At 35.1% G+C, this 27,761-nt stretch overlaps 1 protein-coding gene across 9 annotated transcripts in view; it reads right to left on the minus strand.

Annotated features, from left to right (window-relative positions):
- HACE1 (HECT domain and ankyrin repeat containing E3 ubiquitin protein ligase 1) overlaps window positions 1–27,761 on the minus strand; it is a 122,195-nt gene that overhangs the window by 88,407 nt on the left and 6,027 nt on the right. For 4 of the 9 annotated variants that reach the window (XM_049654062.1, XM_049654061.1, XM_049654060.1 and 1 more), the window contains exons 2-6: window positions 25,851–25,905; window positions 24,552–24,641; window positions 23,193–23,297; window positions 16,227–16,302; window positions 8,404–8,535 (exon numbers count right to left, since the gene is read on the minus strand). In XM_049654062.1, the coding sequence (XP_049510019.1) occupies window positions 8,404–8,535; window positions 16,227–16,302; window positions 23,193–23,297; window positions 24,552–24,641; window positions 25,851–25,905 (458 nt within the window). Of the gene's footprint in view, window positions 1–8,403; window positions 8,536–16,226; window positions 16,303–23,192; window positions 23,298–24,551; window positions 24,642–24,839; window positions 25,040–25,850; window positions 25,906–26,042; window positions 26,174–27,761 lie in introns of those variants that run through there. The other 5 variants (XM_049654067.1, XM_049654066.1, XM_049654064.1 and 2 more) reach the window with 4 other exon arrangements.

The raw sequence follows: 27,761 nt of genomic DNA on the forward strand, positions 1-27,761 counted from the left end.
GGTTCCAGCCCTGTATTGGGCTCTGTACTGACTGCTCGGAGTCTGGAGCCTGCTTTGGATTCTGTGTCTCCCTCTCCCTCTGCCCTCCCCCACTCACACTCTGTCTCTCTCTGTTTCTCAAAAATAAATAAACATTAAAAAAAGAAAAAAAAAAGAGGGTTGCCTGAGTGGCTCAGTCAGTTAAGCAATCGACTTTAGTTCACATCATGATCACACAGTTCGTGAGTTCGAGCCCTGCATTGGGCTCTGTGCTAACAGCTCAGAGCCTGGAACCTGCTTTGGATTCTGTGTTTCCCTCTCTGTCCCTCCCCTGTTAGCACTCTCTCTCTCAAAAATATATAAACAAACATTTAAATTTTTTTTTAATTTAATAAAAATAAAAATTAAAACAAAGATATCAAGTACTGCTACTTTATTTACTTCTATCCCAAGAGGAATAGAAACACTGTTACATAAGACTTTATCATCAGCTATATAATTCCTTTAAACTAAGGACAAGTAGTCAAGCACAACTTTCAAATATAAGAAAAATAAGCATTTAGGTCAGTATTTTATAAGACAAAGCCTATTTAAGCCTTTTGATCATGACTTTCTCCTTTCTGAGCTTTGACCTAGAAGCTGCATCTGCATGGCCCAAAAGAAGAATGAGATAGACAACAACAATAATGTTCATTAACTGTTACAGCAATTAGACACAGGCCACAATTCAAAAGGCTCAAGAGAGATGAAAGCAAATTTATTGAAAATATATACTAATATGCAATTAAAACCAAGCAATCCAGATAGAAGCAGAAATTAATTATTAATAAAACATATTATACATTCACAAAAATTATACAGTTTGAAATGTTTAAAATGTAAAACATATAATATTATAATATTTTAAGTAACCTTAACATGTGCCTGGAAACTGTGCTAATAAATTTAATACATCCTGTGAGGAAACAGATATTCTCTCTACTTTCAAAGTAGAAAACTGAGTCTCACAGAAGTAATGTGTACCCCAACATACAAATAAACAGGGATGCAGGGATTAAACCTAAGCCTGTATTCATAACCACTATGCTACCTACCAAAAAGTAGGAACTCTAATTTTTCTGAATTCAGACTACTAAATAGTATTATGGCTAACTGGCATACTTTCACAAACTGCATTAATTCTACCAATTCCCCACTAAATAACTACTTGAGAGTCAAACTTAAGTGCCTAGACAGCTGTTTGTGTTCAGTTTTAAAATAATGCATTTTAAATCATATACTTTTTACAATACTTTTGTGTCTATGCTGTAGAACTTAAGAGCACAAAAACAATTTAGCCATTAGACTAACATATTCCTCTCTACTGTTCTCTTCAACAATGTGATGAGACAAACTGGGCAAATCATAGCAAGAAAGCATGACTTATAATATGAACTATCATTTGTTCCTATCACATCCTCACTTATAGGAAATATCTGACGAAGACATGAAAAATTATTTCTGTTCTTAAGAAAAGATCAAGAAAGTAAAAATAGCTCATTCTAGCATTTTCTTTTCCATTTGTGAATCTTTCTGCTTTTCTAACAAAATTAACATCATCAAAATACGTACCTACTAAAAGAAACATATATTTTTAAAAAGCTTTCAACAGTTCCACTTGTACCTAGAATGTTGCCTGAAGACAAACAAGGAGAAAAAAACAGTTCCTTTAGAGTAAGGATAAATAGTATATAAAAGGATTTGAATGTGAAGAATGAAAACTGCCTCTGCCTCGTAGCACTGAAATGACTGAAAAGTCATTAATCTTTAGGATTAAAAAAACGGGTTTGTATACAGACTGCTTTTTGTAAAAGCTCTGAAACAGGAGGAGAAAGGATAATTTAGAATTCAATCACCAGTTAAATGGAAGAGGAGGAGGAGCAAGAAAGTCACAGATAACCTAAATCACAGTTTTTAAAAAATATTTTCAGTCTATGTAGAACTACTTGTATGTATACAAAGGGCAAAATAACTTTGAAACTAGTAAAACTCAGGTGGAGGAAACTGTGTGTTTATTAAACTAAAATAAATACATGAAAGCTCTCTACTAGAGGACTTTAAATTATACAGAAGCATAAGGAAAAACATAATTGAAGAAAATAATTCTAGATTTAACCACTAAAATCTCTAACAGGTCTCAAAACCAGAGATTTTCACCAGTAGAAACAAATTAAACCCAAACTTTTATAAGAATCAGCACTATGTACACTCAAAGGCACAAAATTTTAAAGTGACAAACATTCAGAAATGGAAAGAAAATGGCAGGAAAAAACTGGCTGAAATAGTACTGTGTTTGTCTTGTCCATTCCATCTTTAAAAAAAAAAATCCAATGTCTATTATGTACTAGAGATGACTCTAGATGCTGGAGTTATAGCAATGAACAAAAATCTCTGCCCTCATGAAGTTTATGTTCTAGCAGAAAAGGAAGACCAAGACACAAAACAAATAAAATATGTACTGTGCTAGACAGTAACTAGTGATATGCAGAAAAATTAACAAGATTCTCTACGAGAGATTTGGAGTCAATGTGCTTTAGCAAATTCCTCACACCTGTACCCCTATATACAAATACTTCTGTAAAAACTGCATTGTGTCTATTGTATTGTGACTATAAACTATGAAGTTCAAAAAAGACTTGTGGTTTACAATAGTCCTAAGTTCTCCTGTTTTCAAAATTTTGTGACTTCTCATTTACTTGAAAAAAATTAAGCTCAGCAGCTTACAGTATAAATGTAGACATATAAAAGCATACCAACATAAATATCTTGAATGATAACTGGTTGTCTACATTTTCCAATTTAACATAATACATAATTTTAAGAATGACACTGAACTGAAATCATTTTATTTGCCTAACACAGATCATCAAAATATGCTTTTAAAATAATCAAAACTTCAGGAGCTCCTGGGTGGCTCGTTGGTTGTGTCTAACTGTAGCTCGGGTCATGATTTCACAGCTTGTGAGTCTGAGCCCTGTATCAGACTCTCTGCTGTCAGGGCAGAGCCCACTTTGGATCCTCTGCCTCCCTCTTACTCTGCCCCTCCCTCACTTGCTCTCAAAAATAAAAGAACATTAAAAAATAATAAAAATAATAATCAAAACTTCAAATTCCCTGTCCAACACCACCCCCCCCCCAGCAAAACAAAACAATTCTCCTATTCCTAGATAATCTACAATGGGGGGTCCTTCCTCCTTACAGTGTAAGAAAGTGCTGGGAAGGAATGTTGAAAAAAAAAAGCACTGAAAAGGGATTTTCATATGGCTTAAAGAAATTCTTGAAAAGAAACAACACATCTTCAACAGACTTCATGACCTTTCAAGTGATACAACAATATTCTAAGTGGAAAACTAATGTGCAAAAGCTAATGTTTGGGTCAATCTCAAAAGTCATTTAATTGAAGGCAGTGACTAACCAAGACCACCTGTGCCCAATACACTGATAAATTACAAAGCAAGAAATCCAAGGCAGCTCTACTTTATCAATGTCAACTCTCTAAACAACACTGATCAAAGTAAAAAGAAACAGATATTCAATATTAAAACTACAAGTAAAAATCTGAGTTATGGTATTATTACTACCTAAAAGAAGACCAAATAACAACAAAAAAGCATCTTTATCTTTTATTAAAAATAATTCTGATGACATGACTTGACAGCAATGTACAAATAACTTATGCACCAAGAAAAAATGGCCAACTCACTAATCAATGACTGGTTTATATAGGTTTTCTATAGAAAACTGTCCACCTAAACCTATCAAAACTTTGAAGTCGTATGAAAACATCTAGTAAACATCTAGTAAAACTCATTATTTTCCAGTTGTGTTTGAAAATCACAGTAACAGAACTTTCTATTATTTGCTCACATTTCCCAGAAGTGATTAAAGGAGAATTCTAACATTAGAATAAATAAAATTACTCTGAACCTAAAAATACAATCCAAAATGTTAATCTACCTACCTTTGTGCCTCAAGGCTGAACCCAACGAATGTTTTTGTAAAAGCTTTCAATTAAGTTTGCATGGCTGTCCTGTAATTCTCTAGATGAAAAGCTTGGAAGCTGACTGAAAGGTATCAACAGAGCGGACTGAAAGTAGGCAAACATTGTTCCTTAACAAGCTTACAATTTCAGTAAAACAGGCAGTCAGTTCTATCAAAGATAGTCTATAATGTCAGTGTCAAACAATGTTTTTAAGTTTCAAGGGCTTAAATCTACTCTAAGCAGGGTTCAACTATCATTTTATATTGTCAAGCTTCATATTTAGCTATATAAATTTAGGAGTATAAAGTTAAAAATAAAAATTTAAGTGAAGTGAAATTAGTCCATAAACTAATCCTGCTGTATACTCTAATTTATATAAATTGAGATTAAACCATTTGACAATTTCCTAGGGCTTCTAAATCCAAGTTATTCTAGGAAACCAGTAATCAACCTTTTGTGGCAATTTAACACATTAATACATCTTAAAAAACTAATGACGAAGAGAAAAAGTATCAAAAAGTAAGTTCCATTTATGGCCAAAAAAAATTGGTGTCAATTATATCTATGTAGAATAATATTATGTTTTATTATACTTTCTAAAACTGAGATTAAAAATCAAACACACTGGTCCTAGCTTACCATACAAGAGTAAATGAATTAAGGGTTCAGAGAATGTTTTCTACCTTTCCTTGCAGAATCACATCATCCATATTAATAATGATAGTAAAAATAAACAATAAATGTAATAACAATACCAATTCTATTATCACTCTTAAGTGTCTTCCAAAGTGTTGACAACAATTTACTAATTACATAATCGGTAAACAGAATATACCTTAGGAGGTAGATAAGGGCAAGGGAAGAAAAAGTTGCCAAAGACTATATACTAGGCCAGCTGAATAACCAAACTCTGAAGTGATTTTTAAAATCAATATCCCGGGGCGCCTGGGTGGCTCAGTGGGTTAAGCATCCGACTTCAGCTCAGGTCGTGATCTCGCAGTCCAAGAGTTCGAGCCCTGTGTCAGGCTCTGTGCTGACAGCTCAGAGCCTGGAGCCTGTTTCAGATTCTGTGTCTCCCTCTCTCTGACCCTCACCCGTTCATGCTCTCTCTCTGTCTCAAAAATAAATAAACGTTAAAAAAAAAATAAAAGGCAATGATGGAAGAACTGTAGAGGTGAGAGAGCTGACCTCTGCTAGCTGCCATCTTTAAAAAAAAATAAAAAATAAAAAATAAAATAAAATCAATAGCCCAAGACAAACCATACAACTAATAACAGCTGACCTAAGGAAAGTTATAGAAAATTAAAATACTAAGGAGTTATTATGATCATTTCTTTCACCTGATCATTTCTAAATCAGAACAGAAGTAGTTTAAAATCATAGTGCTACTCTGTTGCAAGAACAAAAAAATGGTCAGAAGCAAGCCACTTTCTTTCAGTAAGATGCTGACACCTTTATCTTGGTTTACCACTACCGAAACCAATGCATCTATATGAAATCATGGCAAAGATTATTCAATTTCTTAGTTATAACAAAAATGAATCTTTCTTCCAAATCTTTTGTCTTTTAAAAAAAATAATGCATATCTGAACAGCATTTCTTGTCATCAAAGCAAGAATGCAGTATTCAATTACAAATTCTACAAAGCTTTAGAGTCCTTAACCAGTTGATCAGGATCTTTCCATGTACTGCTGAGATTTACCCTAAAATGGAGTGAGAAAGTAAATTTCAGAGGATTAGCATATCTGCCTCTTTAATTTGAAAAGTGCTAATATCTTTTAAAAATAATTTTAAATGGAGCTTTCTCCCTTTAAAGTTTTCTATTTTATTCTGTAAAATATATATAAACAATATGTAAGTTTTTAAGTTTAAATATAAATCCTGAAACCTACATGCACTGTTATATGTCTACATGGAACCAAGTTTTGAAGACCTTTTAATGAATTTATGCATGAACTGGCTACTTGGAGACAATAAAAAGGCCATTTTTTTCTTGCTGCTAAAATAAGTCACTAGGATACCTGACAAAGCATTTTAGACTCAGTGTTCAACTTATTGAAAAATATACAAAGAGTTAAAAAAAAATCAATGATCCCTACCCTGTAATAATCATATCATATGCTCATCCACTGAGATTTGAACATGTCCCAGAAATATGTAAGTAATTATGAGACACAGGTAGTATTAGCACAACTACCAACAAAGATTTTTAGAGGTTTATTTCAGCCTGGAAGCTAAGAGATAGACTAATTTTTCAAGATTCTTTCTTGCCCTAATTGAAGAATTCAAGATGCATACAATGATTCACAAAATAGTCAGTGCTAAACATACTTTCTCTGTTCATGATCTTTGCAGATAATTATAATTGACCAACTATGACAGAATGGAATCTCACTCACCAATACAATCAACCACAAATCAACATGGCTTTTGTACCCTTCCTCCTCTATATCTGCAAAATCTCACTCTGTGAAACTCATCATTGTAGTGAAGTCAGGCCCCCTATAAATCTTCTGAGAATATAATTCTTCAAAGGCATTTGACTATGAGGAATTCTTCCTTCCTTCACCACACCTGCTTTAGGTTGTAAACCATATGGAGTATATTATACTTATACTAACTATTCTTCAATAACTTCAGAAGGCAATTCTAAATTTTTAATGCAGCCTGTAATACACATGTTTTGAAATAAGGTTTTCTTAGTAATTCTTATTTCTTCACTGGCTCAAGGCAAGTAAAATTGGGTTTTGTAGATCTCTTCTGATCTGAATTCCAGTGTTTTATACAAAAGTTATGGGCAACACGTAGGGTTTATAATTTTAGTAAATGACACTCCAATCTGTTATAACAGAGAATATTTGTATTAAAGTGGGTGCTTTTCTGTCCTATAACAGCTGCCAGCAGGACCCCTTCTCTAATACACAACAGTTCTTTAAAAACCTGGGCCATTCCACCACATTAGAGCATTTCAGATCATTTTTTTTTCACACAGAATACTTTTTAAGTGAATAGTATTGACTCTCAGAAAGTAAAAACTAATGAGAAGGAAATACTGGGTCAGTTTTCAGATGATGAAAGACCAAAAAAATAAAATAAAAATGAACAATTGGTGTTCAGAAGAAATTCCAGTGAATAAAACAAAAATCCTATATCCCTCCTTTTATCCAATTCTTATAAAACATAGCAATGTCACACTCGGCCTATCTTAAAGAAGTGCAATATTCTGTGAATTATAGTCATACATAAAGCCTCTAAACACGAAGGATCCTACATCCTGAACCCAAATTAAGGAAAAGTATTTGCAGAGATGAAAATCCAGATTCTAGTAGGAATTCTCCCAACATAAAGACTCAGAGAGAGTATGTACAAAATAATAAACACACTAATTTCTGTATCTTTGCAGTTACTGGTGATTTTTTTTTTTTTGGCTGGTTTTTGCTGTTGTTATTGTTGTAGTTAACAAGTAAATAAGTAATACTGTATTATCAATAATGTTAAATATGAAAAAAAAAAACTCAAAAGTAACCAGGATAGAAAATTATAGCAAAGCAAATATTAAAATCTTAAGCTAACAATTTTTACATAGGCAGCAGTTCTCCTAATGAAAGAGAAAACTATTAGAAAATTTTTTTTTATTTTTTTAAAGACTTTTTAAATATTTATTTATTTTCAAGAGAGAGAAAAAGAGAGTGCAAGTGGGGAAGGGACCACAAAGCGGGAGACAGAGGATCCCAAGTGGGCTCTGCGCTGACAGCAGCAAGCCCAATGTGGGGCTCAAACTCATGAACTGCAAGATCATGACCTGAGCCAAAGTTGCACACTCAACCAACTAAGCCACCAAGGCACCCCAACTATTAGGAATTTATAAAGCTAAAGGGTTTGTACATGGGAGTAACAGGAAAGTACTGACATAAAACAAATACATGATTTTAGAACTCTAAGAAAGAATGAAAACCATCACTCTTGTCTTGCAACATATTCCAAGACAGCAGAAAAATATGATAATCCAAGCTGAACTATTTAAGCAATGTCAGTGTTCACTTTATTACTATCTAATCCCAGTAACTGGGGCTTAATGGTAAAAAATAAAATATGAAAAAGTTATGTAATAAGACTGAGAATAAGAACATTATTACTTAAAGTTACATGCGAACATGCACTTAAAATTTTAGTGTAAATGAAGCAGAAATAAATTTGAAATCCAAATATTTTAAACAGATTTAAAAGCACTGTTTTCTATTCCTTTTATACACAAAGAATATATTAATCATAAGTCCATATAATGCATAAGATTTTGCTATGGTGCTTCATGTTCCCAATTATGCACAGTGAAAAACTTTACATAAATTCAAAGTTTTCAAAAATAAATACATGCAATTTAAAGTCCTCAGGGATGAATTTACCGTCTTGTGACCATTCTGGCAGGCCACATGCAGTGCTGTCTGCCCCATCGCATCCTCAACATCGACGTCACTGACGTGTTGTACAAGGTCATGGAGTAGTTCTGTCCGCCCATTCACAGCCAGCCAGTGTATCTGTGCAGCCATGGAGTTACTTAACATTTGTGCAAGGAGTGTTTCATATAAAACCAGCAGATAAATAATGCTATTACATTTCAAATGTGAGCATGATACACACACTAAAGATTAAATTAAAATGAAAGCCCCTACATTTTCCTATATTTTTATATGGGGAAAAACTATGCATCCAGATGTAGGTTACACACCACGTACTTTATGTACTTCAAAATCAAGCATTCCATAGATCAAAATAGTTAAGGGTCCTAGACTTAGGATCATCAAATACTCTGCTTCCTAGATGATCCTGGACTCTATGCATAGCTTGTCTCTAAAGAAAAGGTACTGGATACTTTTCCTTCCCCAGAAGCAAATATGAGTAAAAAAGTAATTAACACAGTAGGCACCATATTCTTTACCTCATGTCTTTTACAAGTAATGCATGTAACATACATAAATAATAATATATACGGAAGATAAAACACCTATAAATCTACCACTCAAAGATAATCAATATTAAAACTTTGGACTACGCCATCCATGCATTTTTTTAATGTTTTATTTATTTGGTGGTGGGGGGGAGACAGCGGTTCCCAAGTGGGCCCCATGCTGACAACAGTGAGCCCGATGTGGGGCTGGAACTCACAAACCATGAGATCATGACCTAAGCCAAAGTCGGATGCCCAACCAACTAAACCACCCAGACGCCCCAATCCATGCATTTTTCAATTGACTTTTTTCCATTAAAAAAATGTATCATGAAACTTGTTTTAAGATGGCAGCTTGAACACATGCATCAACTTCTATTTCTTTCCCAAACTCCATTGAAATGACAATAAAGAGTATTGTTATCTTAAGATAAAAAAGAGACTAAATAGCAACAAGTTTTGGAAGCTAAAAGCTTTTATCAGAGTTATCAGAACAAAAAGCTGAATCCTAAACCAGCAGTAGAGAAAGCCAAGAAGGTGATTCAGATCACTGAAATCCCAAAAGGCTCAAAATCAGTAGTAAGCACTTTGCATTTCTTGAAATAGGGGTGTATTAGCAGACCTAAATAAGATTTAGACCCTTAAATTACCATCCCTCCTGAACTCTTCAAGGCCAATAACTGCCCCTCCCCATCTGAGAGAACACAAGAGGCATGAAAACAATCTCTATACAAGAGAGACACCAGGCACAATGAAGCAAGAATATCATACTGAAAATGGGAGATGAAGTGCAAGTTTACACACACTGAATACTGAAATCCCAAAGCATTTTCCTCTACCAAGTATCCAGTTTCCTCCTGGAAACTGTTAGAGCTTTCTCTGAGGAATCTGACCAACTTGAGAGTAAATGCCTAAAGAAATTGACAGCAGAAAGAATCCTAAAGGCAAATGCCCAAGCATATCACCCTACACTGAAGTCCACAGTGAATAAACCTCCTTAATTCAAACAGAGCTTTCAAAGAGCTTTTCCCAATTCCACCAAACATTTGACAAATGCATCTAGTCTGAAAGACAAAATACTAAATAAATAAATAAATAAATAGCAAGAGGAAAAAAAGGAACCATGGATATTGAAGGAAAAACTTCAAAAGAAAAAGTTATATTTAATACTCTCAGAGAGAGAAATATTGACTGCACCCTTTAAACAAGAACAGGGTACTGTTTTTTTAAAAAGGACAATGCAATTGGGGCGCCTGGGTGGTTCAGTCAGTTAAGCGTCTGACTTCTGCTCAGGTCATGACCTCACAGTTCGTGGGTTCGAGCCCCGCATCGGGCTCTGTGCTGACAGCTCAGAGCCTAGAGCCTGCTTCAGATTCTGTGTCTCCCTCTCTCTCATTCCCAATCACACTCTCTCTCTGTCTCTCTCTCTCAAAAACAAATAAAACACTAAAAAAAGATGTCGAAAGATATAGGTTGACATGTCAAAAGATATAGATAGCAAAATTACCCAAAAAATACAAAAATACCAATTCAAAGGGATACATGCACCCTGATGTTTATAGCAGCATTATCTATAATAGCCAAATTATGGAAACAGCCCAAGTGTCCATCAACTGATGAATGGATAAACATGTGGTGTGTGTGTGTGTGTGTGTGTGTGTGTGTGTCTACAGTGGAATATTACTGAGCAATAAAAAAGAATAAAATCTTGCCATTTGCAACAATGTGGATGGAGCTAAAGAATATTATGCTAAGCAAAATAAGTCAGAGGAAGACAATTAGCATGATTTCACTCCTATGTGGATTTAAGAAACAAAACAAGCAAAGGGAAAAAACAGAACCAAGAAACAGACTCTTAAGTATAAAGAACAAACTGATAGCTATCAGAGGGGAGGTGGGTGGGGGGGATGGGTTAAAAAGGCGACGGGGATTAAGGAGGGCACCTGTAATGAGCACTGGGTATTTTATGGAAGTGCTGAATCACTATAGTGTACATCTGAAACTAATAGAACACTGTAAGTTAACTAATTGAAATTTAAATAAAAACTTTAAGAAAGAAAAAGAAGGAAAGACATACAGATAGCAAAAAAGGACATGAAAAGATGTCAATTAGGCAAATGCAAATTAAAACCACAATGAGATAGCAACTGCACACATAAGAGATGAAATAAAAAAACAGTAATAACATCAAATGCTGGTGAAGATGCTGAAAAACTAGATCACTCATACATTGCTGCTGGAGGTATAAAATGATGCAGGCACTCTGCAAAAGTTAGGCAGTGCATTTTAAAACTAAACATGAAACTACCATATAACCTAGCAACTGCATTCTTGGGCCTTTATTCCAGAGAAGTGAAAACTTTTATGTTCACACAAAAACCTGTACACTAATACAGGTTCACTAGTACACTATAGCTGTTTATAGCAGCTTTATTCGAGATAGCTCCGAACAGGATATGACCCAGGTGTCCTTCAATGGTTATACAACCAGTAGTACATCTACACCAAGGAATACCAGTCAACAATATAAAGGAACAAACTATTGACACATACAACAACTTAGATCAATCTCCATGGAATATGATGAACATATAAAAGCCTAAAGGTTCCATGCAATATAATTCCATTTATATAACATTCTTAAAATGATGGAGTACAGATTAGTGATTGCCGAGGGTTAGGCATGGAGTGAAGGGGAGGAAAAGTATGGTTATGAAAGAAAAGCAAAACGAAACATCTTTGTGGAGGTGGAAATGTTCAGAATATCGACTGTGGTAGTGGACACATAGACCTACACAGGTAATAAAACTGTATAGTCCTATAAATATACGCACACAAGTAAAACTGGGTACAGATAAACAAGTAAAACTAGGGAAATCTGAACAAGAAAGATGATGTCAATATAAATATCTTGGTCATGATATTATACTATAATTTTGTAAAATGTTACCAGTGAGGGAAACTGGGCAATAGGTAAGGGGATTTCTCTGTATTACTTCTTATAGGTACTTAAGAATCTACAATTATCTTGATTTTTCTTTAATGCAATTCTTGACTACATGAAAAACAAAATGCTATGTAATAAAGAGGAGTAACTATAACAAACTATTTGGTACTACTATAAACAGTATAAATATAATTTAAATATTAAAATACTAAAAAATGATCTAACTAAAATTACAACAACTATATTGGAAAGGTGTGACAGAAAAGTGCTTATACATGATGGGATAAAAGGAGGCAGGATTGGAAAAGAGAGCAAATAACCTTATGTTCCATAAAGTCAATTGGTAATGCCTAGAACTGAAAAATCAAGAAGTAGCAACAATAGTACATTATTTAGATTTGAGGAAACTAAATTTTTATATCCATTGAAATAGTTAAGAGCTAACTACAGAGTTAACAGTTTATAAAGGTTGGGGAGGAGAGTCAAGAGAATGTTTCCTTTTTTGGAGGGGTGTCACAATATAGATGTATATTTATTCGAAGTATAATGCCATACAATTCACATGCCATACAATCCATACAATACACAAAGTGTAAAGTATACACTTCAGTGTATACTAAAGTATACACCTTAGTGGTTTTTAGTGTATTCACAGAGTTGTGCAATCATCATCACCAAAGTCAATTTTAGAACATTTTCATTTCCCCAAAAAGACACCCAGTACCCATTAGCAGTCACTACCCATTTCCTCCTTTTCCTGAGATAGACAGGTAAGATATAGGTCTCACCCTGATTTTGTCACCTGAGTGACATAAGTCAACATTGCCTTCAGTATTTTTTACTAATGTTCTTTGCTTTGCTCTCATAGACCTCTGTTAGAGGCAGTGAATTGTCAGACGGTGGTTGGGGGATGTTATAGGCAACATAATCAAACAAATACTCCATCACTCCTATTGCCTCACTTTTATAATTTTTTCTGAGTTTGGAACAAACCAACTCAGTTTAATTACCTCACCCCTAACAGCAATATGTGTAAGGCAGGGAAAAGTCTACAAAATCCTGCCATGATTTTATGGTGGGTACTGAGTGACAAGAGTCTTTGCACACACTAATACTTTGAATTGCTCTTTTGTTTGACACTATCCCAGGCCACCCTTAACAATGTGCCTTGGCAATATTCAGGATGGCTGAGCACAAAATGTACTTCATTCAAAAAGTGGTGGAAGAGTGATTTTGAAGGTGAAGGTGGGAAGGGCAGGATACCTACTGCAGGATGTTTCTTGAGCACATAATCTTGAGAAAAAAGTACATACGGTAGCTAAAGGTCTGGAAAGTGATCCCTGTAACTATCCATGCCAAAGACCTTTGGGAAGTTTCCATGAACCCCCAGGGGTACCTGAACACCAGTTAAGCTCACCACTCTAATGTAGCGTGCTTTCATCTCTAAGCCTTCATCAGTCTATTCTATTGAGTCAAAACTCTCTTCCCCACCCCCTCTCCCAACCCCACAACCGCGACATTCACCAGTCTAACTTCTGTTGGTCCTTCTGGACTTAGCTCATGTGGTATGTCCCTGGGATACCTCTTCCAATGTCCCAAGTGATGATGGGGCCCCTGCTAGGACTTCCATAGCATCTCCCTTTTCTATGTTGACATTCATTACACTGTGTTACCACTGCCTGTTAACTTTCCTGTCTTCCTAGAAGTTTGGGGACAACAAGGACCAGTCAGTCATATTCATGGCTCTATCCCACAATATCAAAGTGCCAGCACACAGTAGGTATTCAAGAAACTCCTGTTGAAAGAGCAAATGAATGAAGAAATATGATAAGTCTTTTGTGAGGGTAACCAGCCTAGAAAGCATACAGTCAACAGTTCTCTCCTTTTGTAAGAAAAGTCTTGGGGCTCTTGGCTCCTCATACAAGGTTTCTTCCAACTCAGGAGCCCTGGCTTTACTGTCCCATGTATTTGCTGGCAACTACTCAGTTCTGCAGCAACACATTTTCACCAGCCCAGCTTCCTTCAACTGATGGAGTCAAGTGGCCCAGCTGTTGAATTAATTCCATCATGGTGGTCTGGGCCTAGGTAGAATCATGGTTCATGGCCAGAATAGTTTCCAAGAGGAGGAGGCACACTATATATACTATTCAGGGCGACAGGAGAGAATATTAAGGTTGGTTCCAGTCAGAAAGAGTGCAGAGACTATTCCTCTACCACAAGCTTTGTAGAATCTTTTGACTCTTTAAATATATGCACAAGGGCACCTGGGTGGGTCAGTTGGTTGAGCATCCGACTTTGGCTCAGGTCATGATCTCCCAGTTCGTGGGTTTGAGCCCCGTGTTGGGCTTTGTGCTGACAGCTCAGAGGCTGGAGCCTGCTTCAGACTCTGTGTCTCCCTCTCTCTGCCTCTTTCATGTTCACGTTCTGTTTCTCTCTCTCTCTCTCAAAAATAAACATTAAAAAAAATTTTTTTTAATATATGCACTAATAATTTTTTAAGTAAGAATTTGATTTTTAAAACTTTTCTACTCTACCTTCCTTAAAGTTCAGGAGTGGGAAATTAGCAGATAAAAATTTATGTGATTAAACAGATTATGTTAACACTGAACATCTTAACTTGCCTATATTAGATAGTGTCCTAAGGACAGGTCTACGTCATTGCCATAGTTTTATAATACCCAAATGGTAGCTACCGTATCACTAAGCATCTTGTAGATATTCAGACTACAGTTTTTCTTTATAGACGACATTATGTTGTTAATATATAACAAAATCTGAATTATCACAGGAATTGTGGGTTCCACATAATAATCATGATTGAGCTTATTCTTTACCTTTAGTAAGTCATTCACAGAATAAAGTAAATCTTAGGCAAGCTGTTTGTTATGCCCCAGTACCCCCTACCTTCAAAAATATTTTTAATCAGAAAGGTCTTAAAAACTGGCATGGTATGTAAATACTCAATATTCTTCTTTATCCACAAATTAAAAGATTTAGAATCTACAAAACACTACCAAAATCATTAAAAAAAAATTTTTTTTTTTTTTCAAACCAAGAAACAGACTCTTAACTATAGAGAATAAATTGATGGTTACCAGAGGGGAGGTGGAGGGAGCAATGGATGAAATAGGGGGTGGGGATTAAAACACACACTTATCATGGTAAGCACTGAGTAACATATAAAATTGTTGAATCACTATACTGTGCATATATATATAATATATATATATGCATATATATGTGCATATATATAATATTGCGCATATATATGTGCATAATATATGTGCATATATATGTGCATATATAATACATAATAATATATGTGCATATATAATACATAATAATATATGTGCATATATATAATATAATAATATATTATATTATTAATATAATGCTGTATGTTGACTGTATTGAAATTAAAAATAAAAACTGAATACAAAGGATTCTGACCATCAACTTAATTAATACCATCACCTCATATATAGGAAGATAAAATTTGATATATAAAATTTAACATCTGTCACAAGTTCAAAACAATTTTTCAATAATCACATAATTCTATTTTATCTCAACTTCTAAAATGAATAATGTTCCATTAATGAAAATGATTAAAATTTTTTATTTCATGTACAGAACTACTGAATCACTACATTATATACCTTCAACTAATAAAACACTGCATATTAACTACACTAAAATAAAAATAAAAATAAATAAATTTTTAAAAATTTTTGGATTTCAACAATCTTTTCAGAAATATCCCACACCACCTCCCTATAACATCTATATGGATCAAAAACATATTAACTTATGTGACATAGCAAAATGGATAAAAATTCTAGCATAGGTAAGATATAAACAAGTCTAAAAGGATATAGGCCAAAATATTAACAGTGATTATCTCTGAGTGCACAGGATACAGTGAGTGATCATTCCATTCATTGTCTTTTTTTTTTTCTTTTCTGCCTAGCCATCCAATTTTCCTACCATGTACATATTAAAATATTTTAAAGGACCTAATAAAACAGCTCTCCTATGAAGAAGGAGCAGAGATGCCCCTAAGAAGTGTCCTGTAGGTCGGTGACAAAAGCTAGAAGAATAAGCCTTCAAAATAAGTGAAAGGTCACAAACAAAAAGGAGATAGGAGAAACAAAGTGAAACTTAACTTCTCTTAATACAGCAGAGAATCAGGTCTCAAATCATTCTGTATCTTCTTCATGAACACCAAGAAGTAACTTGCAGAAACACTTGTGCTGCACTTTGCATTACTATCACCTTCAATATCATTTTCTAAAAGTATTTTAAAATTCTCAGATAAAATTCTTAGCACTTACTGCTGTAAGGCCTTCATTATTACAAATGTTGACATCAGCACTGTATTCTAATAATTTACTCATGCATTTCTTCTGCCTGAAAAGAAAAAAAGACACAGATAACTGGTACAAGAAAAATAAGCAAATGACTATTATTTTATTGAAATACTGACTACACTCAACATTAGTTGGTGGCAAATATTAATCTGTATCTTTTTAAATAAACACTATAACATATGAAATAAAATGGAAAATTGTTTCTATAATTCAAGATAATAGGATAAAGAAAAGGTAAAATGAGGTTTTCGTGTCATTAAGACAAATTTATCATTCAAAATGCTAAGGAAAACGGGACACCTGGGTGGCTCAGTTGGTTAAGCGACCAACTTCGGCTCAGGTCATGATCTCGCAGTTTCTAAGTTCGAGCCCGCGTCAGGCTCTGTGCTGACAGCTCAGAGCCTGGAGCCTACTTCAGATTCTGTGTCTCCCCCTCTCTCTACCCATCCCCTAGTCATGCTCTGTGTCTCTCTCTCAATAATAAATAAATGTTAAAGTAAATCAATGTATTTTTTTTTAATGCTAAGAAATTTCTACTGTTGACTGAACATTTGGAATAGTAACCTTCCTCAGAAATATAAGACAATGGGGGGTGGGGCACCTGGGTGCCTCAGCTGATTAAGCGCCTGACTTCAGCCTAGGTCATGATCTCACCATTCCCAAGTTCGAGCCCTGCATCAGGCTCTGTGCTGACAGCTCAGAGCCTGGAGCCTGTTTCAGATTCTGTGTCTCCTTCTCTCTCTGCCCCTCCCTCACTCATGCTCTGTCTCTCCCTGTCTTGCTCTCTCTCAAAAATAAACATTAAAAAAAATTTTTTTAAAGAAACATAAGACGGGGCGCCTGGGTGCCTCAGTCAGTTGAGCGTTGGGACTTTGGCTCAGGTCATGATCTTGCAGTTCATGAGTTCGAGCCCCACGTCCGGCTCTATGCTGATGGCTCAGACCCTGGAGCCTGCTTCAGACTCTGTGTCTCCCACTCTCTCGGCCCCTCCCCCACTCTCTCTCTCTCACTCTCTCTCTCTCAAAAATAAAGTTTTAAAAAAATTAAATAAATATAAGACAATGGAAGTCAATGTTCTAGTATCCTACATTCCTGATTATAAGATATCTAAAAGTTAATACTTAGATGAGTTATAAGAATGTAACTATAAAATTAATGAAGTGCATATCTATGCATCCCCCTACCTATTTCATTTCTTTTTTTTTGTTATTTTTACTGTGGAAAAATACACAGAACCTAAAATTTGTCATCTTAACCATTTTTAAGTTACAGTTCAAGGGTATGAAGTACATTCATATTACTGTGCAACCATCACCACCATTCAAGCACAGAACTTTTTTCATCTTGCAAAACTGAAACTCTATACCCATTAAACAGTAACTTTCCATTTCCTCTCCCCCTAGCCTCTGGCAACCACTATTCTACTTTATGTCTCTACAATTTATCTAAGTACCTCATAAAACTGGAATCAGACAGTGTTTGTCCTTTTGTGATTGGCTTATTTCACTTAGCATAATGCCCTGAAGGTTCATCCATGTTGTAGCATAAGTCAGAATTTCCTTCCTTAAGGCTGAATGATATTCCATTGTACATATCTGCCACATTTTGCTCATCTATTCATCCATCAATGGATACTTCAATTGCTTTCATTTTAGCTAATGCTGCTATGAACATGGGTGTACAAATACTTCTTCAAGACCCTCCTTTGAATTTTATTGGATATATACTGAGAAGTGGGATTTTTGGATCACATGGTAATTCTATTTTTTTTTTTTTTTTTTTGACCACCCGCCAAATTGTTTTCAGGCCATCTATACCATTTTTTTTTAATGTTTATTTATTTTGAGAGAGAGAAAGAGAGAGAAGGGGCAGAGAGACAGCACAGAGAGAATCCCAAGGAGGCTCTGCACTGTCAGCACAGAGCCCCACATGGGGCTCAATCTCACAAACCATGAGATCATGACCTGAGCCAAAACCAAGACTCGGATGCTCAACTGAGCCACCCAGGTGCTCCAAAGTTCTTTTTTTTTTTTTTTTCATTTTTTTTTCATTTTTTTGAAGTTTACTTATTTATTTTGAGAGACAAAGAGCAAGCAGGGAGGAGCAGAGAGAGAGGGAGAAAAAAGAATCCCAAGCAGGTTCTGCACTGTCAGTGCAGAGCCTGATGCAGGGCTTAAACTCATGAACCATGAGATCATGACCTGAGCTGATACCAAGAGTCAGACGCTTAACTGACTGAGCCACACAGGTGCCCCTACATTTGTACCATTTTACAATCCAACCAACAATGCATAAGGGTTCCTTTTCTCCACATCCTTGTTCACACTTGTTATTTTCTGCTTTTTTTTTTTTTGATAGCCATACTAATGAGTTTGAGTTGGCATCTCACTGTAGTTCTGATTTGCATTTCCCTAATAATTAGTGATATTGAGCATCTTTTAATGTTCTTATTAGCCATTTGTAGATCTTCTATGTAGAAATATCTGTTTAAGTCTTCTGTCCTCTTACGACTGCCTATCGATTTCATTTTGCTCACAATGTTTACTCTTAGCCTGATCCATTCCCAGTGACTATTCAATCTCCATTTCCACTTCACTAAAGAATGAAAATTCATGCTTTAGAAACCAAAAGTGATGCACACACAATATATTTATAATACACATTTTATACCCACACGTACACACACACACACACACACACACACACACATATATATATATATATATATATATATATATGCTTGACAATGCTCAGCACTAAATTAAGGAAATAAGATATAATCCATAGAATGAAGAAGTTTATGATCTGGTTAAATGAACAATTATACATATAAAAAATATGTAACAGTGTACACATAATAGCATATTATGTATTATACGTCATATGTAATATAATATATGCATAGTATTAACATGAGTATACTACATATATAATGCTGTGTATGATATATACAAAGTATATAATATATAGAGTATGTATGTGTATATGTTATTATTTACTCAATTAGATCATAAATTTCTTCATGACTTAGACTGTATATTTCTTAAATAAACTCAATAAAAAGCACAGCTAGGTGCTCTCAATGAACCTCAATAAAACTTGATTAATTAATTATTCAATCTTATTTATAAGTTAACAGCTAAGCTTTTTATTAACTGAATAAATATTTTTTAACAGAGAACAAATTACTTTTCTTGCTTTGGTTTCTGTATCTGAAATGAAGTTAAATGTCATTTAAAATCAGCATTATAATCAAAGAAAGGAAAGTTCTGAGTAAACTTATAAGTTCAAACATTTACAAAGTTCCTTTACCTAACACATTGTTATGAAACTCTTAGGAAATAAATCCTCCATAATCCTAAAACAACAGACCAGATAGTCTTATTAAAATGAATACATTGTTGGTGCGCCTGGGTGGCTCAGTCAGTGAAGCGTCCGACTTTGGCTCAGGTCATGATCTCATGGTTCCCAAGTTCAATCCCCGCATCGGGCTCTGTGCTGAGAGCTTAGAGCCTGGAGCCTGTTTTGGATTCTTTATCTCCCTCTCTCTCTCTGTCCCTCCCCCGCTCACACTCTGTGTCTCTCTCTCAAAAATAAATAAACATTAAAAAAATGTTTTTATGAATACATTGTTTAAAATGTGTGTGTGTGTGTGTCTGCGTGTCTGACTGTCTATACCCATATTGCTGGATTTCTAAAACATCTTCAAGCTGTCTTGGACCACTGGCCTATTGACAAAATAAACACTTCCATGGGAATGAGCCAGGGAAACAGTCCCAAGGAGGTGTTGGGGGGGGGGGGGTGATGAACAAAAACAGCAATCCATAATGCTCCCCCTCAAAAATGAATTGCAAAAGAGTAATATGAGAGAAATTACATTTTCTCACTTAACAATCATTATTGCTACTTTCCAGAATCTCAGTAAGTCAAAACAACCCACTAAATGAGCACCAATTTTGCCAAGAATTAGAGCTAAAATATTAATTAACACACAGGCTCTGCCCTTTATGAGCTCACAACCTAGTCCAAAAGAATAAAGAAAAAAAAATCGTATTTCAAATCTGAGCAACATGCAACCTAAGAATTCCCAACAATTTTGAAGTCTTCTCTTTTAATAATCTCATATAATCATGAGCAACCCTGGATCCTCCTGTACAGGAAGCAACTATTTTCCAGCCCCAATATTGCAATAATTATAGGAAGCTTATGGTAACCCAAATGACACAAAGACCAATCATCCAAGTGGTCTGTGGTAGCTTAATGGGTCTTCTACTAGAAAGGAGGGCAATTCAGTACTAATGTACCCAGCACCACTGGTTACAGAGAGGACTGCTAAAGCAGGCCAAGAGAATTATACTACTCATCTGACGATAACTGAGGGAACAAAACAAAAAACGAAACCCCAAAAACAGATGTATGAGCAAAAGGCAAAGACTTCTGCTTCAGTCTAGACAAATCTGAACTTGAAGAAATTGTAATAAAAAGTTATTTTTGAAAACAGCAGCAGCTACAGGAAGTAACATGCATTCAAGTCACTCAGCAAACATTTACGGAGCAAGTCTAAAATGTACAAGGTACCCAGTAATAAAAAAGAAAGTAGTTAAGTATTAAGTATCAAAATTAATCTTCACAGAAATAGAAAGGCATCCAAATCAGATGTTATGTTAGGGTTACAAACTCTTCTTATTCCTTCTCTCCTCACGGATTTGCCACGTGAATCAAGTAATTTCTGTTGTATTTCTTCGTCTTTTAAACTTAAAGCTCTCCAACTTAAATGTTTCCACACATCCCCCCAGCAAAAAAGATAAATATGTGAGGTGTTAATGATGGATGTGTTAACTAACTAAATGAAAGGAATCCTTTCACAATGCATAGATCTACCAAATCATCATGACGTACACTTTAAATATCTTACAATTTTGTTAGTTACACCTCAACAAAGCTAGGGGAAAAAAAAAGTAACGGTCTCCTAAATGACTTAGGTCTCTGACTACAATGGCAGTAGACATTTTATCCCCAGTGTGTAATGATGTGTCCTCTCACTTACAGTTGTTGAGATAGAGTACTGAGACATTTTTTATTTGTAATTTTTTTTTTTTTTTTTGAGAGAGAGAGAGAGAGAGAGAGAGAGAGAAAGAGAGAAAGAGAGCAGGGGAGGGGCAAAGAGGGAAAAAGAGACAGAATCCCAAACAGGCTCTGCTCTGTCAGAATAGAGTCCTAGGCAGGATTTGATCTCACAAACTGCAATATCATGACCTGAATCGAAATCAAGAGTCAATGGACATTTAACCGACTGAGCCACGTAGGTACCCCTTAATGTGTAATTTTTTTAAAGAGCTTTGTTACTATCCCACCAACACCTGGGATAATGTATCCAGATCTGACATCAATTCAGCAAGGAATGAATTCAACAAGATCTATGACCTTGAGTGTGACACCCTACAAACATATCTAATGTGGCTAATTATTATAAAAACAGCTCTTTGATCAGCACACTGTTACCTACCAGAACAGTGGACAACTAGTTCACATGCTAAATCAGGAACTGGAACAGAACAGTCAGTGTCAAAGGACCATGCCTTCCCCTGGTCCAACCTAGACGTCACTATGATTTTTGTATTTTTGGTTCCACTTTAATCCTTTATATGCAAAAATTTAGTCTCAGAATGATGCAGTGTACAATTTTAGCCCATATCTATCTCAGTTAGGCAGCTACCTCAACTACCTAGAATCCCAGATCAAAAGAGGAAACAAAAATATTTTCAAGAGTAATCAAAGAGACACATGGGAATAAACTTTATAGCGTTTGAAACATGTTTATAAATGTAAATTCCTCAAGTCCTGAGTCAAAACTACTTTTTTTCATTTTAAACATAATTTCAGCCATTTGATATGGTTTTGCAGTCCAAGAGAATTTTAAGAAGTAAAAAACAGTGGTAGAGGCAGACACAAAGATGTGACATCTGAAATTTGCAACAACAAAAAAAGGAAAATTAAAACCATAAAAAGTATAGTAAGGTTTAAAATAGCACATAATAACATAAAGATGTTCATAATGATGACCAAAGTTATCCAAAAAAGGCAAAAATATATTTACATTTTGGAAATACTAGTTTTATAATGGGAATAAATTTATTTAATAAAAAATTCAAAAGGAAGACTAGTAAACACATTATTTATTCAGAAAGCTTTTTGTCATAATTAAAAGAAAACACAACTTTTGGCACTGAAATGAGTTAGCTAGCCTCACTTAGAAAGCTGACTATAGGACAGCCCATTCTCAAAAAATTATAAATAAGCTAGGTACAATATATTTACTCTATCTTTAATTTCATTAATAAAACTAACTAAACAAGTAATTTGGAAAATAAGGTATGAAATTAGACACGGGAAAAAATTATCAGGAAAAGGGATACCAAAACAAAGAGGTGACAACTCTGCTTTTCAGAAAATAAAATGTCATTATAATACAAGTAAAAATGAACCTCAACAAGAATATTTTCAAGAAAAAATATTAGTAAACAATGTAATGAATTATTAAATACGATAGTTCTTTAAAAATTGCGGGGCGCCTGGGTGGCGCAGTCGGTTAAGCGTCCGACTTCAGCCAGGTCACTATCTCGCGGTCCGTGAGTTCGAGCCCCGCGTCAGGCTCTGGGCTGACAGCTTGGAGCCTGGAGCCTCTTTCCGATTCTGTGTCTCCCTCTCTCTCTGCCCCTCCCCCGTTCATGCTCTGTCTCTCTCTGTCCCAAAAATAAATTAAAAAACGTTGAAAAAAAAAAAATTAAAAAAAAAAATTGAATATAAGACCCACAACCCACTTTCCAAGGCAAATAATGGTCAAAAAACAAAATCATCAAGAGTGCCTTGAATACTGTTAGACATAACTGATAATGCAACTTAAGCTCCTCAAGGAAACAAAATATTTACCCATTTCGAGCTGCCAAATGAAGGGGCGTACAGCCTGAAATATCTTGATAGTTAGGATTCGCTCCTTTCTTTAAGAGCAGAACCAAGCATTCCACCGATCCACAACTAAAACAGTATTAAAAACAGTTCAGATACATTCAATGAATAGCCACAGTTGACACAACTTAATTAAAAAACAAAAAGCTCTAGTAAACACATTATTTTTGAGGTCCATTAACTTAAAATTTGATTTAACTTCCGTCACAAATAGTAAATATCCTCTACTTTCAAGATGGTACATTCTACTATGAAAGCTACGAAGATATTCAAATAAATCAAAATAAAGTATTAATACACACAAAAAAACCACATAGTACTTCCAGAAGCCAAATTTATAATGAAAAATTAATTTTAACACATTTACCTAACTCTTGAAAGGAAGTTAGATGTCAACTAATTGAGTGATTGATTACATACTTGAAGACTGTGGATAAAAATCATTCTCACACCTAAGTAAAAAATATAAAGCCAATGGCTCTGTGAGCAGTTTAACATATAAAATTTCATACTGGTAGGATAAGAAAAAGATTACAGTGAATATAACCTTTTTTTTTCCTTTTCAAATTTTTATTTAAATTCTAGTTAACAGTGCAATATGGTTTCAGGAATAGAACTCATTGATTCATCACTTACATATAACACCCAGTGCTCATCATAACAGAAGTGTCCTCCTTAATACCCATCACCCATCTAGCTCTTCTCCCACTGATCTCCATGTCCCACAGTTTGTTCTCCATCATTAAGACTCTTATGATCTGTTTCCCTCTCTCTCTTTTTTCCCCTTCCATATGTTCATCTGTTTTGTTTCTTAAATTCCACTTATGAGTGAAATCATGTGGTACTTGTCTGTCTCTGACTGACTTATCTGGCTTAGCATAATACACTCTAGCTCCAGCCACGTTGCTGCAAATGGCAAGATTTCATTATTTTTGATGACTGAGTAATATTCCATTGTATATATATAACACACCTTCTTCATCCATTCAAGAGTCAATGGACATTTGGGCTCTCTTCATAGTTTGGCTATTGTTGATAGTGCTGCTATAAATAAGTGTATGTACCCTCTTAAATACATCGAGGAAAGGCAACCTACTGATCTGATCTAAAACAAGCTAAGACAGTAGATGTGAGACTTGAGTCTGATCTCAAGGTTATCTAGAGAAAGAATACAAACATAGCATACTATGCTCTAAACAGAATAAAGAACCATTCAGCAGTCTATTCTCATCTTTCCCCAAAACTACTGTGGAATAACAATGATCCAAAGCTTACTGATCATTACTCTAGATCAGACTTTAATCCACAATATCTTTTTCTTACTTTGCTGCAATGTGAAGCAAGCTTCTTTTCACACGTCCAAATGCATAATTGACATCAAACCTCGAATTTGATAGTAGCTCAGAAACAGACCTACACCAAAAGAAAATTAGTAAGAGTCAATATGTTAAAAAAACGTGCTTTTAAAAACATAGTAACTCAATAGCTCTTCAGTTACTCTTAACAATTATCCAAAAAGTTCTGTCCCACAACAACCAAGAAACAAAGCACTATTCTCTAAGCATAGCATGGTAGCCAGCAACATTTCATCCAAAAACCAACTGCACTGACCTATAAACTGGTGTTGAAGGTTTCTTCATCTGCTGATCTATATCATCTGCTCTGAAGAAACCTAAGTTGGCTTCAGTTCTCCCTAGATTCTTAAGAAAGACTCTTGGGCTGGCTAATCCCCTTGCAAAAAGTATGGCTTATCTGTATTAATCATAGCCAAATAAGAAAAATCAGATTAAAATGTTTTAGTTGCATAAGACAGGAAGTTTAAAGCAAAAAATTATTTACATTGTAAACTACTGCAAAATAGTTCCCTTGTCACTTTCTTATTACACCAAACTATCCAATGGCTAACCACAGCAGAAATGTCTGCTACAAGTGTAAACATCTCAACATCTAGTCAGATAACTGTGTCTCATATGCACCAAATAAAAAGAACATCAAAGTAGAACATTAGGGAAGTAAGTTGCCCATCAGCCCTAACCTTTTGCTATAAAGATCAGTAGTGACTTCTAACTGAACCCATCACAGTGTTTTTCTGTCAGTGACCAACCAAATACCTGACTTAATAGCTGACAATTCATTCAGAAAATCTCTTACCATAGAATTTTACAGGTGATACGGATCTTGGAAAATTTTGGTTTTTATTTCACAGACAGTAAATTATAACAGAGGTTAAACAACATGCCCCAGGACAACATCTATGTCCAAACTGTGTGTGTATGTTTGTGTGTGTGCATGTAAGTGTACACAACATTTAGGTAAATTTATATACTTCCCTTACTCATTTAAACAAAAAGTATACATTTGAAATAGGCATGGAGTGCCTGGGTGGCTCAGTCAGTTGAGCGTCCGACTTCAGCTCAGGTCATGATCTCGTGGTTCTTGAGTTCGAGCCCCACATCAGGCTCTGTGCTGATAGCTCAGAGTCTGGAGCCTGCTTTGGATTCTGTGTCTCCCTCTCTCTCTGCCCCTCCCCTGCTTGTGCGCGCGCTCTCTCTCTCTCTCTCTCTCTCTCTCTCTCTCTCTTAAAAATAAATGTTAAAAAAAAAAATTTAAATAGGCACTCACCTGTGTTGATCAGCCATAACCATTGGCATTAATGTATAAACAGCAGTTTCATTATCTGAGTAAGAAACAAAAACAAAACAAAAAACAGAATTAATTTATCTATTTTCTTCCAAAGATACTTAAGACTACTTTAGAGTTTTTCTAATTCCATATAAAAAGTAACAAGAGGTGGAAGAAGGTTAAAGATAGTACAGAGGGGTGCCTGGGTGGCTCAGTTGGTTGAAGTTGAGCATCTGACTCCTGGTTTCAGCTCAGGTAGTGATCTCACAGTTCATGAGTTCCAGCCCAGAGGTGGGCTCTGTGCTGACATCACGGAGATTGCCTGGGATTCTCTCTCCCTCTCTCTCTGCTCCTCCCTGGCTCTCTCACTTTCTTTCAAAATAAATAAATAAACTTAAATTTTAAAAAGTGCACAATACCAGAGGTATTGCAAAACTTGCAGCAATGCAGAACTTTTTATCATAATGTTCAGTCCCTTTAAATCATCACCAAAGTGCTTATTAGCTTCTGGATGTGATGGGGAAAATGAGATACATATTAGTTTCTGTAGCTTTACAAAAGAAATTTCTTTTACTTCCAAAGATGTGTTTATCAACTTCATGTTTTATCAAACTTACATGTAGTTTGGGGAAATTTTAAGTATATATGGGCATTATAGATATATATGCTAAAATAATTTTAAAACATTAAATATACATAGTACTTGCTTCTTGCCAACATTAAAACAAAAGAAATTATTTTAGAAGCTTTTATGAAACTATATTTTACGAAATTGAATTTTTTTTATTAAAAAAATTTTTTTTAATGTTTATTTATTTTTGAGACAGAGACAGACCTTGAGCAGGGGAGGGGCAGAGAGAGAGGGAGACACAGACTCTGAAGCAGGCTCCAGGCTCTGAGCTGTCAGCACAGAGCCCAACATGGGGCTCAAACTCACAGACAGTAAGATCATGACCTGAGCCGAAGTCAGACGCCCAACCGACTGAGCCACCCAGACGCCCCTATTTTATGAAATTTAAGTCTTAATTTTCCCTATTACTTTACACTATTCACATTTTCATTTATATCTTGTATAGAGTAAGTTCACAGAAGTGTGATCCAGAAGAAAAGGTTAAATGTCAACAATATCTATGATATATTATACTTACATAAATTTCAGCTGTGTTTGGATTTATTTTTACGTATCACTAGTGGTCGTTTCTCAATTCAATGCATTTATGTTTTTTTATGAGTTATTTACAGAGAAGTAACTCTGACAATGACCATTTAGCCCTTAAAACATTAATGCTGATACTAAATTAATGAGTTAAGTTTCAGGAAGAAAAGGGTATTTGCAGAGTATCAAAGTATCTTCCCAAAATATTGACTAATTACAAAGGAAAATAGTAAATTTACAGTGGAGAACCCAGCTGATAATCACCTTGATCAACTGATAAAGGGTAACATCACCAGATAGAACACATATCAATACCATGTAGTATCATGTAGCCTCTGATATATAATCCACGTTTTTTTATAAAAAGCACATCATGAAAAAAAATCAGACAAACCCATATTAAGGGGAATTCCACATAACATCCAAGCAGTCTTCTTAAAAAGTCTCAAGGCCCAGGGTGCCTGGGTGGCTCAGGAAGTTAAACGTCTGATTCTTGATTTTGGCTCAGGTCATGATCTCACAGTTCATGGGATCTAGCCCCTTGTTGGGCTCTGCGCTTACAGCACTGAGCCTTCTTGGGATTCTGTCTCTCCCTCTCTCCTGTCCCTCCATCACACACATGGATGTGCACGTATGCATGCACTCTGTCTCTCTCTCTCTCCCTCTCTCAAAATAAATAAATAAGCATTAAAAAATGTCTCAAGGCCATTAAATTCAAGAGAAGCTTGAAGAACTATTACAGTTTGGAAAAGCTA

This window comes from Panthera uncia (assembly GCF_023721935.1).
Source record: "Panthera uncia isolate 11264 chromosome B2 unlocalized genomic scaffold, Puncia_PCG_1.0 HiC_scaffold_24, whole genome shotgun sequence".
Taxonomy (NCBI): domain Eukaryota; kingdom Metazoa; phylum Chordata; class Mammalia; order Carnivora; family Felidae; genus Panthera; species Panthera uncia.